The sequence below is a fragment of the Lepidochelys kempii genome, chromosome 3 (assembly GCF_965140265.1).
Source record: "Lepidochelys kempii isolate rLepKem1 chromosome 3, rLepKem1.hap2, whole genome shotgun sequence".
Taxonomy (NCBI): domain Eukaryota; kingdom Metazoa; phylum Chordata; order Testudines; family Cheloniidae; genus Lepidochelys; species Lepidochelys kempii.
In genome coordinates this window covers 64287454-64302863 of record NC_133258.1, presented here as the reverse complement: position 1 = coordinate 64302863, position 15410 = coordinate 64287454, and the positions used below count along the sequence as shown (strand labels likewise).

At 41.4% G+C, this 15410-nt stretch overlaps 1 protein-coding gene across 5 annotated transcripts in view; it reads left to right on the top strand.

Moving 5' to 3' along the window:
• UBE3D (ubiquitin protein ligase E3D) overlaps positions 1 to 15410 on the top strand; it is a 112139-nt gene that overhangs the window by 51959 nt on the left and 44770 nt on the right. The window contains exon 9 of one of the 5 annotated variants that reach the window (XM_073336550.1): positions 9008 to 9089. The exons of the other annotated variants lie outside the window; for them this stretch is intronic. Coding sequence (XP_073192651.1) covers positions 9008 to 9089 — 82 coding nt within the window. The remainder of the gene's footprint in view (positions 1 to 9007; positions 9090 to 15410) is intronic. 5 annotated transcript variants of the gene reach the window in all.

Sequence of the window (15410 nt, the reverse complement as noted above, 5' to 3'; positions counted from 1 at the left end):
CCCACAACCTCACCCTCACATTTCCTCCTCTCTCAATGAATTATAATGCCTAACATTATCCTCTGTAGCAGACAGATGTTAATAAATGCCTATACCGTATCAGTTCTTTTTATATATTTATTTTTGTGTACATATCTACCATTTTCACCCCCACTATCTGCTGTTTCAGAATAAGCTTTGCCTCTAACCTCTTATTCCTGTTCCTTAGTACCAAAGATTGCATGATCTGTCTCTCTTGCTAACTTTTCAACGCTAATGGATGAATTCCAGTCTGTAATCATCCAGCAGGACTGCTGAAGCATCAAGGAAATTGATATTGCAATCTCTTGAAACTGAGTTCATCACCTCTGCAAGTATGTTCAGATTTCGTTGGATAGGACATTCCACAGTAAACCTTTTCTCAAACTTCAAACTCCTTTTAGCAGGAGAAAAATCCGTAAAACTGCATCATTGCTGGAAAGCCTTAAGGGTATAAGCCACTCAAGAAAAGGCAAATTTTCTAAAGTCAATGTCAGAAACCTTATTGGGGACCTTGACAGTGTAAAATACAGTAATACATGGTATCTTCACTGTGAAAGATCCCATTCATTGAGGTTTCCATGTATGTGGCTCTGAAGGGAAATATAATGAGCATCTGCTGAAAGGGATGGTATTCATCAATATGGATTGCTCCACACAATGGGATGTGCATCCAGGTTGGCTGTGCACCACCTAACAGTGGGGTGTGGAAAAGGATACGCTGCTTAATGTTCCAGTTGATAAACCCATAAACCTTAACTTGAGTAGACATGACAGCCCATTATAATGATTTTGAAGGTTTTCTGAAGAAGTGCACCACTGGACTGGTCTGGCTTACGCAGCTAACCATTAAGCAGCACATGCATACTTTCCACAGAGTGAACCTTGCAGTGTTAATACAGGTTTTACAAAAGGCTCTGAGATCATCTTTAGTGACTTTGTCAATCAAACTAGAAAAGGAAAAACTGCAGAGTTAACCTCTCCTCTCCATCCTCTAAAATCCTTTCCTCTTTCCATAGTGCTGGTCCTCACATCACTCCTGGTACTCCTATGTGATTTATAATGTCATCAGTTGTTTCTTCATTTCTACTTGTTTCGGGGTACATTTTTTTCATTCTTTTGGACATCTTGTCTTTTTAGGCTATGCCATCATTTGTGAGGTACTCAAATACTGCTCCCAGGGGATGGCTAGAGAGACTGCAGTTTTACTGATAACAGCATAGTCTACTCTCCCACACTTTGGGTCCATTCGTTGGGTGCTGCTCCCCTGGGCAATTGCTCCTGCACTTACTTCTGTTGCAGCTGTGTGCTGGGAGAAACATATGGCAACTCCTTGCAAAAATTCCACCACTCCATGGTGGGAGGGTTGGAGTCCTTTCTGTATAACGAAGCTCAGCCCTGCTTTTTATGCATTGCTGTATCATACTGACTGGTGATGACTTACTCTTGGAGATCATACAATGGAAGAAGTAAAGAGGAGGTTCCCCAGTCTTTCCCTCCTCCTGTCTCTGAGCACATGCTTCTATAAGACAATGAGTTTCACTGAGTAAAGGGGAGTAATTTTGAGAACCTCTTGTTTAAAATGTTGGCTGCAATATAATTGCTTCTCCACTGCTACTTTTAGAATTTCCAAGCAGCAGCAGTGTAAAAATATATTGATTCTAGTGCTGCTTGGGAAAGCTCGGATCAACAGCAGAGGCACTAGAGATGGCTGTATGCAGACTCAGGAAGAAATCACTACATTAATTTACATTTTGGAAAATCTTCTCCACAATCATAAGGACTAGAAGAATTAAAAAATATCCCCGTCTAGCAGATGGAGTTGCAGTGTTAGAAATATTGAAAGATGTCAGTGCAAGCTGAGCTGAGACTAGCATCTTCCTGGTTCAGGGTAAGGACATGGGAAGGGACAGGCACATCCTAGAGATCAGAAGATCTGCTGGGCCAAGATGGCTTCCAGCTGACCGAGAAGGGGAAGAGCATCTTCACACACCAACTCGCCAACTAGGGAGGCGGGCTTTAAACTAGGTTCAAAGGGGGCAGGTGACAAAAGCCCCCAAGTAAGCAAAGAAAAAAAAGGGGTGACCTTAACAGAGGGCTAGACATTGGAAGGGGGGCATGGAAAAGTACAACAGAGTCATAGGAGCAACAAGAAGGAAATCAGTGGGGGAAATCTGCTCACCGTTTTAGTTGTCTAGACATAAATGCAAGGAATATAGGGACTAACAGGAAGAACTGGAAGTATTAGTACATAAGCTAAATTTTGATTTAATTGACATCACAGAGACTTGGTGGGATAAGTCTCATGACTGGAATATTGGTATAGAGGGGTATAGCTTGTTCAGGAAGGACAGGCTAGGAAAAACCAAGGAGGGTTTGTGAAAATAGAAATCGCATAAAAAGATGCCTAGGGTCTATGGGAAATAAGGCTTTGGGTTCCAAGCTCACAAAATGAGCTCCCTAATTTACCCAATACAGATTTCATTAAAAAAAATTCAATGAAATTTTAAACTTGCTATTAACCTTTACCAATGTTGAAGATGAACTTGACATGATAATGCTGTTGCGGTTGAAATCAGAACTTCAAGGGTTCATTTGGGGGTGTCTGGGGAGGCCAGGGAGCATGGAGGCAGGAGGAATTCATAGAATCATAGAATCATAGAATATCAGGGTTGGAAGGGACCCCAGAAGGTCATCTAGTCCAACCCCCTGCTCAAAGCAGGACCAATTCCCAGTTAAATCATCCCAGCCAGGGCTTTGTCAAGCCTGACCTTAAAAACCTCTAAGGAAGGAGATTCTACCACCTCCCTAGGTAACGCATTCCAGTGTTTCACCACCCTCTTAGTGAAAAAGTTTTTCCTAATATCCAATCTAAACCTCCCCCACTGCAACTTGAGACCATTACTCCTCGTTCTGTCATCTGCTACCATTGAGAACAGTCTAGAGCCATCCTCTTTGGAACCCCCTTTCAGGTAGTTGAAAGCAGCTATCAAATCCCCCCTCATTCTTCTCTTCTGCAGGCTAAACAATCCCAGCTCCCTCAGCCTCTCCTCATAACTCATGTGTTCCAGTCCCCTAATCATTTTTGTTGCCCTTCGCTGGACTCTCTCCAATTTATCCACATCCTTCTTGAAGTGTGGGGCCCAAAACTGGACACAGTACTCCAGATGAGGCCTCACCAATGTCGAATAGAGGGGAACGATCACGTCCCTCGATCTGCTCGCTGTGCCCCTGCTTATACATCCCAAAATGCCATTGGCCTTCTTGGCAACAAGGGCACACTGCTGACTCATATCCAGCTTCTCGTCCACTGTCACCCCTAGGTCCTTTTCTGCAGAACTGCTGCCTAGCCATTCGGTCCCTAGTCTGTAGCTGTGCATTGGGTTCTTCCGTCCTAAGTGCAGGACCCTGCACTTATCCTTATTGAACCTCATCAGAATTGGGGCTGCCTCCCCTCATCCCCTCCAGCCCGGCCTTGCAGGAGGTGATGGACAATCTGGCCAGGGGCTCCCTGGTCCCAGGCGCACATCTGGGGAGCAGGGTCAGGGCACAGGGGTTTGCCCTGCTCCGTCCGCCCAGCTCTCCAGTCTGAGAACAGGGTTGGAGTACTGGGGCTTACTCTGCTCCGCCCAACTGGCATTTCGGCCAGGGAGTGGGCAAGCCCCTGCGCTCTGACCCTGCTCCCCAGCTGGAACACCATGCTGGCGGAGCGCGGCAAGCTCCTGACCCCACTCCTCGGCTGGAATGCAGGGCAGGTGGAGTGGGGTAAGCTCCTGACCCCGCTCTCCAGCTGGAGCGCTGGGTGGAGCGGGACAAGCCCCCACACCCCGACATTGCTCCATGGGTGCACGCCTGGGGCTGGGGGGATTTGTCCATTGTCCCCCGCAAGGCCAGCTGGAGGTGGCCCCGATTGCTCCTGCCCCATCCTTCCTGCCTCCCCTCCCCCAGCTCCATCGTTACCCACCCACCTGCATCATTGCCCACCCCCCTGAAGTCGGGGCCCACCCAAGTGTCCCATCCTGGCTATGCCACTGATCTGCGCATCTTGGCGACCGTGCTGCACTGTGTAAAAGTGAATCCATACTATGTACAAAAATAGAAGGTCACAATTTAATGACTGTGCATAACTGAAACCGTGCAAAAAATACCGTGTAAATCGAGGCCTGACTATACACTTGTTCCGAGGTTCAGCAGGAGGTGGGAGGCAGACCAGTTTAGAGTCTCTGGGTAAAGATAAAAGAGGTAAAAAATAGTGGTGATATCATGATGAGGTCTACTACAGACCCCCAAATCAGGAAGAGCAGGCAGATCAGAACACAAAACAGAAATATCCAAAACATAAGATCTGGGAGAAATGCAGGATTTTAACTACTTAGACATCTTTTGGAAAAGTCATACAGCAAAACAAAAAATTTCCAATAAGTTCTTGGAATGTATTGGGGACAACTATTTGTTTCAGAAGTGGAGGAAGTAACCTGGGGGACATCCGTTTTAGACTTGATTCTGATGAACAGGGAGGAATTGGTAGTGAATCTGAAAATAGAAGGCAATTTGAGTGAAAATGATCATAAAATGATGATTTTGAAGGACGGAAAAAGTGAGAGCACCAGAACAAAGACAATGGACGTCAAAAAAGCAGACATTAAGAAACTGAGAGAAATAGTAGGCAAGGTTTGGTGGGAAGAAAATTTAAGGGAAATTGGAGTTCAGGACAGCTGGCAGTTTCTCAGGGAGACAATATTAAATGCACAAGTGCAAATTATCTTGATGCAAAGGAAAGATAGGAATATAAAGAAGCCAATAAGGCTCTATCAGGAGCTCTTTAATGACCTGAAAATCGTACAGCAATGCTACAAAAAGTGGAAACATGGATAAATTGCTAAAGAGGAGTACAAAAGAGTAGCACAACTCCGTAGGGACAGAATCAGGAAGGCTAAGACACAAAATGAGTTATACCTAGCCAGAAACATAAAAGGAAATAAAAAGAGGTTCTTTAAATACATTATAGAAATAAAGAGAAAGGTGAAGGAAAGTGTAGATCTTCTGCTTAGTGGCAAAGGAGAGCTAATAATTGATGACATCAAGAAAGCTGAGCTGTTTAATGCCTATTTTTCTTCCATCTTCACTAAAAAGTTTAATGGTGACCAGTTATTCAACATAATTAATATTAACAAGGGAGAATGAATTGGGAAAGAACAGGTTAAAGAATATTTAGATAAGTTAGATATAGTCAATTCAGCAGGGCCTGATGAAATTCATGATAGGGTACTTAAAGAACTAGCTGAAGCAATCTCAGAACTGTTAGCATTGATCTTTGACAACTCCCGTAGGATGGGTGAAGTCCCAGAGGGCTGAAGAAGGGCAAACGTAGTACCTGTCTTTAAAAAGGGGAACAAAGAGGACCCAACGAATTATAGACCTGTCAGTCTAACTTTGGTACCTGGAAAGATACTAGAACAATGTATTAAACAATCAATTTGTAAACACCTTGAGGATAATAGGGTTATAAGGAATAGCCAGCATGGCTTTGTCAAGAACAAATCATGTCAAACCGACCTAATTTCCTTCTTTGACAAGGTAACTGGCCTAATGGATGGGAGTAAGCAGTAGACATGATATATCTTGATTTTAGTATGACTTTTTATGCAGTTCCACATGACATTCTCCTAAGGAAACTAGGGAAATGGATCTAGATGAAATTACTATAAAATGGGTGCACAACTGGTTGAAAGACCACACTCAGTCAGTATTTAACAATAGATCACTGTCAAACTTGGAGGTCGGATCTAGTGGGGTCCCACAGGGGTCAGTCCTGGTCCATATTTTCATTAAAGACCTGGATAATGGAATGGAGAGTGTGCTTATAAAATTTGTGGATGACACCAAGAATTTTTTTTATTTTTATTTTTTTGGCAGGGTAATATTTGAATTCAAAATTACCTTGACAAATTGGACTATTAGTTTGAATTCAGCAAGATCAAGTTCAATCAAGGAAAGTGCAGAGTACTTTAGTTAGGAAGCAAAAAATCAAATGCATGACTACAAAATGGGGAATAATTTGCTTGGTGGTAGTACTGCTGAAAAGGATCTGGAGGTTATAGTGAATCACAAATTGAATGAGTCAACAATGTGATGCAGTTGCAAAAAAGGTTAATATCATTTTGGGGTGTAATAACAGAAGTGTTGTATGTAAGACCCAGGAGGTAATAATCCCATTTTACTCAGCACTAATGAGGCCTCAGCTGGATTGCTGTGTCCAGTTCCGGGTGCCACAATTTAGGAAAGATGTGGACAAATTGGAGAGTCCAGAGGAGAGTAGCAAAAATAATAAAGGGTTTAGAAAACCTGACCAGTGAGGAAAGGTCTAAAAAAAAAAAAAGAGCCGCCAAACCTAGGCTTGTTTAGTCTCGAGAAATGAAAATTGAGGGGGGATCTGTTAACTGTCTTCATATACGTTAAGAGGACTGTGATTAATTGTTCCCCCATGGCCACTGAAGGTAGGACAGGAAGTAATAGGCTTAATCTGCAGCAAAGGAGATTAGGAAAAACTTTCTAACTAAAAGGGAAATTAAGTTTTGGAATAGGCTTCCAAGGGAGATTGTGGAATCTCCTTTTTTTTTTTTTTTTTTTTTTGAAGGTTTTTAAAAACATGTTGGACAAACACCTGTCAGGGGTGGTCTAGGTCAGTGATTCTCAGCCTATTTACCATTGTGGGCTGCATGTGCAGCTCTCTCGGTGTTACATGGGCTGCATCCACACATTATAAATACACTACCCTGTATGGTCCTGAGGATGTCAAATGGGTAGCAGCTGTGTGTTGATTGGGCTGCGGGTTGAGAACCGCTGGTCTAGGTTTTCTTGGTCCTGTCTCTGCAGAGAGGGCTAGACTTTATGACTTCTTGAGGCCCCTTCCCACCCTATGTTTCTTTCATTCTCTGATACAGGTTGTGACGTTAGCAGTGTGTCAGTGACATGCTCCTTTGTCTTTTCATCCATTCCAGACAGCACAGTCTACAGTTATTACCATACGTTAAGGAAATAACAAGCCAGCCGTTCTCACGTAGGTTAAGATGTATCCAGGAAAGAATGAGGTGGTACTAGATGGAAGAGGAAAACATTTCAAGGAATTGGAAAATGCCACCATTTCCTTTTGAGCTGTGGATATATATACCCTACTGCTGGCAAGAAAAATGCAGCTTTGGGTAATGCTAGAACACTTGTTAATCCTAGATACTCAAAAGCGCAACAATAATCCAAAGTGCCACCTTCTGTCACTGACTATCCCATTCCTCCTTGGCAGTGATGCAGCTATTGTAATCCATGTTTGAATCGGCTCCAGTCAGAACTACTGGAATTGTTTCAACAAGAAGTTCAACACGTTGGGACTTAAAAGCATAGCAGCCTTGCCTCTTCTTCACAGAACAGACTCTTTCAATTGAAAGACGGCACATTGTAAATCACTGTCCACGCAACAGTTATGAGAGTAATTTGGCTCCCCTTGTAATGGAAGGCCCATTGGTTCACTGCTGGGAATTCTGCAAATTACACTGTACTCTGGAACTATGCCAATAACTTTGCATACCATCGATATTTATAAGCAGACGCAACAACCTTCAGCCAGTGCCCAGTAGGAGCTGAGCTTTTGCACTTTCTTGCTCTTGTAGGCTCTGAGTACCAGAGCTTCTGAATTAAAAGAAAGTGCAAGTTCTGTTTTTGTATCTACCTAGGCAAAAATGATGCTGGGAATTAAGAATTAGGTTCATGGAAATAAATCATGAATGACAATTGAAAAAAGGAAGGAAAGAAAATAGTTATATACAAGGATGTGTTCAGCTTTGTTGTTCAGAACTCCTTGTTTTGCATATACACTTCTGTGCTTTGCTCCTCAGTTGCCTCCTATGCCTCCTACATTACAGGAATTCACACTTTCTTTTTCCCCTTTCCACTTTGAGATTCGTTTCAGTGTAAAAACATCAGCAGTTTTTGTAACAATATATAATATTGGGATTGATTTTTACATTTATAAAATTTTATCTGCTAGATCAAATTGACATTTAAAATGTACTAATTCAAGTAGATTGCTAAATTTGTAACACTATTCCTAATGTGATTGTTTACTGTGTCTTAGGATGTAACTGTGTGGTAAGGTGACTTGACGTCCGTAAACTGGTGAACTGATGATGCATCCCAGATTCAGGGATTTCCTCTTGTTATTTCAGTTTTCTTCACTTATATGAGTAATCCTATTGTAATCAAAATTTCATATCAGCAGGCCAAATTCTATTCTCATTTATAGTTGCAAATTTGGAGCAGCTCCTTTGAAACTAATGAAGTTACGCCATTATAACTAAGAGCAGAATTGGGGGTAGTAAAGACACTCACATGAGTAAAATGAGCAAGATTTACTTTATACTTTGCAGGTGAGATGTAACGGTTTGACTATTCTGAGTCCGACTTCTCCTAAATGATGACTGTATTAGGTAAAATACTGTAACAAACAATTTAAAAATGCATGTATATAAGAAAATGGATGTAGTTGAGACTTGTATTAAGCCATTTAATACAAACTGAATACTTTATAATCTACAGTTTCTTACTGCAGTTTTTAGCACTGAGAAGTATTTAATGTATTTTCTGAAGCTTTATGTTAGAAATTAGAAAATTATGAGTAAAATTTAGAATTGTTCTAAATCATAGAACCCATTACTGTAGCAAATGGCATAATTATACTTATAGGACTATTTGAAAAGTTATAAGAACATTTTATCAACTTGATTTTTCTTATGTCTGTGAAATCCAGACTTTCTGAAAGGAGTTTATAGCAATGAGCAGATCTTACTTTAGTCAGGTTAAATTTGAATTTCATTATAAACCCTTTTTCTTAATATAAAATAATATGTCCTTTCTAATTGCGACAAGCTGAAAATTCATTTAGGACTTACATTTCATAGGATAAAATGTTTTAAACCTGCTAACTTCTTTTTTACAGGGCACTCAATACCTTTTTTAACCAAGCTCCAGACACCCAAATTGTCTCAATTAAAATATATATTCCCAGGCAAAAGAATAAGGTATGCCTAACCATTGTTGAGAATATGTATCATTAACTGAATGGGAAGAATGTTTTATAAGAATGATCAAGATGACTCGAAAGTATAGAAATTCACAGATACCCCAAATTATCTTAATTCTGCACCCATAGTGATGAACTGAGAATATAAGATATATGATCGCTGCAGCGTCCGGTAAGCGTAGACATGTCCTAAGAAGCATGCTGCCCCATCCGTACCAAGAATTCTGCCTCTGTAGAATGCCCAGCTCCTGTCAGACCCACCTGGTGCAGGTCCTTTTTTGTCTTCTCCCTCCCTATTGGTCTGTTCCACTTCCCTTCCCCCATCCTTTTGAAGCAAGTCTTTCACATCTTCATTATGCTTTGACATTTCAACAGGTATGATCTTCTATGGGAGGGAAAATCCTCTTGGGTCCAGGCTACTCTGTAACTAATTCAGATACTAGTAAAAATCCATGTACTTGAAAATAGGTTACTTCCTTCCTGCCATAAAGGAAAAGAATTAACTGGGCTGCTACTGGAGTGCAGGTGTTTAGTTTACAAAAAAAAACAGTGTCTCCATTCTTGAAATTAAACATTTGCAGAGGAATTTAGTTTACAGGTTCTTTATGGAAGAATTGCATTTATTAGTCTTCCATATCGTTTAAACGTTGGCAAGAGTTTAGGGACTAACAAATCAGCATTAATTTTATGCCATCTTCAGATCATTTCAAGAATAATCATACTTAAAAGTGTGAATAATGTAGCCTCCTAGCATATTGAATGTGTTTTCACATCATCTAGCATACCATAATTGTTTTTTGATTAAACTGCTGTAAAAATGAAGTCAACAAAGACATTTTACTTAACAAGCTTGTCCTTTAGTTCAGTAAAGTCACCTATCCTTTAAAAGTGCTATGGATGGTGGAAAGGATAACTCAGTACTAATGAAGTGTCACAGTCAGGACTGAGCATTTGTTACCTCTTCACATCAGATTTCTCAGTAAGGCCCCGATTCAGCAAAGTACTTAAGAACTTGCTTAACTTTAAGCACATGCATAGTCTCATTTATGTGGTTTTTTTGCACCGGGGTCTAAATATACAATTTATGTAGTAAGATTAGAGCCAAAGAAGTCAAACTATCCCTCTGCCCTGGTGCTCACATTCAGCAGTGCCTTATGTAAAACTTGGTTCATTTCTCAGTCATGGTCTACCACTCCTTAGAGTAGCATAGGCTATGATTTCCAAGGCAGCACAGTGAACTTGAGTTGTGACAGCAGAAAGCTGGGAAAAGAAGGGATTGTCTCACGTTGTTCAAAAGCAACTTTTCTGGCCCATTACTGAGGATGATGAGTTCTGTAGTTGCACCCAAACTTCCTTGGCTAAAAGATGGTTGCCATTGATATGCTCCAAAAAGTATGTAAATACCTGAGAGAAAGATAATGTAACAAAACAAAGTCCAGTGCAGGTTTTCCAATGACATAGAGTAGGAACATGGGACGTTGCAGAAGCAAAAGCTTATCCTGTGACCTTTGGGACTTTACCAGAGCTGTCCATGGAGTTAAGTGAGTGGTCTTTCTGTGGACACTTTTGATTCACTTCCTCGTGAGTTTTCCATCACCCATATCCCCAGATATTCAGACCCTTAAAAATTCTCCCTACCATTAGCCATATCGTAGTGTTTTCTCTCACACCTTGTTCACATTTGAAATCCGATGCTCCAACCTTTCAGTGACTGACTTCAGTGTATTTCCTTGAACACAGTCCTAACTTTTGTGTCATCCTGGTATGACTTTAAAACTTGAGATGCGTCCTTACCAGTTATTTTAAAAAGCACATCTAAACATAGAAATTAGCAAATTCCACCATTGGAGCAGTAAGTAACTACACTTCAGATCAGATAATGAGAAAGCACGCTAGCCTCCTCAAATATTGTCCTGCCAGCAAACTCTCTCCCCGTAATCCCCCATAAAAAGTTGGGCTTTGCAATGTGTTCTAAAGGCTAGAAAATTCAGGCTATTTCAGACCAAGGGAGAAGGGCCAGGAGCTGAATTTGGGGGACCCTTATGAAAACCTTGCCAGTAGCATGCTCCTTTTTTAAATTTAGGGAATTCCAGCTTGAGAGCCTCTGCTGATTGCAACTGTGGGGAGAGAGGCAGTCTTTCTTGGTCTCTCCCATTCCACTTCAGCTTCATCTGTGCGTTCTCTAATCTCACCTACAATTGTCTATGCTTCTTCTTTTGGCTATGTAGGCCCTGTGTGGTGCTGGGTTGAAGCAGTGTCACAGTAGACAGCATAACACTGACTTATCAATGTGTAATACTGATGAGCGAAAAGGTAGATGATTTAATTGGGGATTGGTCCTGCTTTGAGCAGGGGGTTGGACTAGATGACCTCCTGAGGTCCCTTCCAACCCTGATATTCTATGATTCTATGATTCTATAACATTTTTCCTGGACTTGAAACATAAAAGGGTCTGATCTCTTATTGATGTGCAAGGGAACTTAAGCAGGTACTGTTTGTTAAGACTAGTGACTGTGTGCACATTTTCCACGTGTTGATGGGAGCGAGACTTCATCTGTCTGTTAACACTTTGTGACACGGTCAGGCCAGATGGCTACAGGAGTGTGTTAGAAGGCAGATATATTAGTCCCAGATTAAGTAGATCCCTTTTCCCTGGATAAGGTAACAGGGGCAGTTCCAGAACAAGCAGGAACTTGCTGGAACCAATTAAGGCAGGTAGGCTAAGTAGGACACCTGGAGCCAATTAAGAAAAAGCTGCTAGAATCAGTTAGGACAGGCTGGCTAATCAGGGCACCTGAGTTTAAAAAGGACCTCACTTCCGTTTGTGGCGTGCATGCGAGGAGCTGGAAGCAAGAGGCAGTAGGAGCTGAGAGTGAGAAGGCGTACTGCTGGAGGACTGAGGAGTACAAGCATTATCAGACACCAGGAGAAAGGTCCTGTGGTGAGAATAAAGAAGGTGTTGGGAAGTAGCCCAGGGAGTTGTAGCTGTTGTACAGCTGTTCCAGGAGGCACTCTAGACAGCTACAGTCTACAGGGCCCTGGGCTGGAACCCGGAGTAGAGGGCGGGCCCAGGTTCCCCACAAACCTCCCAACTCCTGATCAGACACAGGAGGAGTTGACCTGAACTGTGGGTTTCACCAGAGGGGAAAGTCTCTGGGCTGTTCCCCGGCCCACATGGTGGATCAGCAGAGACTGCAGGGATTATTCTCCTTCCTTTTCCCCATGCTAGCCAGAGATGAGGTTATCTGAGTAAAACCGCAGATTTGAGCCACGAAAGTGGCCAAACTGAGGGCTGCCATGAATCTCTGAGGCGAGCAAATTCGCCAATAAGTGCAAGACCCACCAAGTTAAAGGAGGAACTTTGTCACAACTTCTTATGTGGGTTCAGGGAATGACAGAATAAATACATAATTCACAATTTTGATATCTTAAGTCTTGCTCCATCAGGGTGAGGAGAGCTTCTTCTGAGTCTTATTTTGACTAAACTGGGAATAGAGGGTTCTCAGCTGCTCACACAGTATAACCCATAATTATGATTGGCATGATATCGTTGTTCTTTGGAGTATAGAAAGTTGGATGTGCTTACCTAAAGAGTCTGGTCAGCTGTTTTGGTTGAAGATCTTTGACAGTTTCACCACTAGTCGAATCTGAATAATCATTTTCATTTTTTGTGAAGTTCACATTTGCAGTTAGAATCAATTTGTTAAACATCAGAAAATATTGGTTGACATTTTCAAAGCAATTTAGGTGATTTAGACACTATCTTCCATTCATTTTCATTGAAGACAGACAAATCCTTGAGACAGCTTTGAAAAAATCTCTCATACTGTTTTAAATCTTTTTCTATCATACATATAACAGCAACATTATTTTCCTTGCTTTGTATCTTTTGCCCAGTACGGTAACATGATTACGATATCACTACTTGAATCCCTGCTGCAGGGATCAAGCCCTTAGGGAAAACTCTGGAAAGGCACAATATACAAAACTACTAGAAAACAAGAGTAAAATGTTGTTCATGGCATTTAATTTTTTATTTCTTAATCTTTATTATTTTGTATCCTCCATTTTAAAAGATCAAAGCATAAAAAGACATACTTTATAGCATTCGTCTTGTGGGCCCCGATTAAGCAGTAGTCTTGTGGGCCCCCATTCAGACTCTTATACCTCCCTCATCGCTATAGTATTGGTGCACCACCCGGAAGTGCGTTTAGCAATGTGACTAGCATTTGCCATGTGACAGATTTTGTTCTCTCCAGAAAGTTATGTGCAGTTCTTATTTTATTTTATTTTTTATTAATTATTTTATGTCTTATATGCTGGGAGTGGGAGTGTAGGCAAGGTCAAAGAAGTACACCTTGCTGTTGGCAGTCATCCCTAGATCCTGTGAAAGTTGTTACACTGCATTTGGAGTGGCCCCAGAAAAAGCTCTTACTCTTGCACAAACGAGCTTTACCCTTGCAATGGACAGCTTCATTGTACTTAAGGAGCCAAGTTGTCAACTATGGTCCTCATCCCAGAGCTTCAGAGATCTTTCATTTGTACTGGGCGCAGACCATTGAATGCCATGAAGATAAAGGACTGAGACCTTGAATTTGATTTGGTAGATGGGAAGCCTGTTGGAGAGTGAAGGACAGGTTTCATGTACTTGTGGTAGCTCGTGTTGCTAAGGCATGCATTGCTGCTTTCTGTGTTATCTAATTCATGCTAATACTGTCCCAATTAAGCAGTATTCATTGCCATTCCCTGTTGCTAGACTACATAGGTGCCCGGAGAGACATCCCAAAATTGGATGGCCCGATTAAGAAGATTATACTGTATTGCTTTTGGGTAATGACATACATTTTTTTTTAAGCTCTGTGGCAAGCCTCTTTAAAAATTTACTTTCCCATAAAAAGAGATGTAACATGAAGACTGAGATCTGCTATAAGTAATCAACCATATCTGAACAAATTTATAAATAAACCCTTCACGCTAACGTTGAAGTGAGCTGTAGCTCACGAAAGCTCATGCTCAAATAAATTGGTTAGTCTCTAAGGTGCCACAAGTACTCCTTTTCTTTTTGCGAATACAGACTAACACGGCTGTTCCTCTGAAACCTGTCATTGGGAATCTAGTTATCTGTGAAGCAAAGAATTTATAATAAGAGGGTTGGGGAGTAATTAATACCTTTTTGGTCAAGTAGAATAATTTGTTTTGGGTGATACCTGGAAATTCACACTGGGCTAACCTCAGTATATTCAAGTAATTTGGAAAATTGCCTTTGCTGCTTTAAATGTAAGCCTTTTTTTCCCAATGAGTGTACTAGTTGATCTCTACAGTAACAGTATATTCTACTTTTAATTTCTACTATTCTAATCGATTTCTAAGTTGTACATGGAGTATTTCAGGGGTTTGGGGTTTTTTACCTCCTTTTGAATATTTACAGTAAACAGTGCTTCTAGCTAGTGATTTTAGTTTTAACTTATGACTGGAAGAATTTTCCTAATAAGGAAATAGCTGACAGGCATGACTGAATTATAACAATGTATAAGGATAGAAGCAAGGATTTAGTGTCCAGCTGCAAAGCACACTCATGTCCTTTTTGCTTAACTCACGATGTGTGCTGTTCCTAGTTCAGAACCATTTTATTGAGTACATTTTACTATATCTACCTGCTTTGGGGGTTGGTTTCTAAACTTGACTCATGTCAACTGTCCAGGTTTATTTTCAGCGGTGAGTTCTCCCGTCATAAAATTTAGTCCAAACTAGAGACTTGTGCTTATACCCCTCTATTATCCATTTCTAATCTGGGTTCACCTTCATAGAATCATAGAATATCAGGGTTGGAAGGGACCTCTGGAGGCCATCTAGTCCAACCCCCTGCTCAAAGCAGGACCGATCCCCAATTAAATCATCCCAGCCAGGGCTCTGTCAAGCCTGACCTTAAAAACTTCTAAGGAAGGAGATTCCACCACCTCCCTAGGTAACGCATTCCAGTGTTTCACCACCCTCCTAGTGAAAAAGTTTTTCCTAATATCCAACCTAAATCTCCCCCACTGAAACTTGAGACCATTGCTCCTTGTCCTGTCATCTGCTACCACTGAGAATAGTCTAGATCCATCCTCTTTGGAACCACCTTTCAGGTAGTTGAAAGCAGCCATCAAATCTCCCCTCGTTCTTCTCTTCTGTAGACTAAACAATCCCAGTTCCCTCAGCCTCTCCTCATAAGTCATGTGTTCCAGTCCCCTAATCATTTTTGTTGCCCTCCGCTGGACGTTTTCCAATTTTTCCACATCCTCCTTGTAGTGTGGGGCCCCAAACTAGACACAGTACTCCA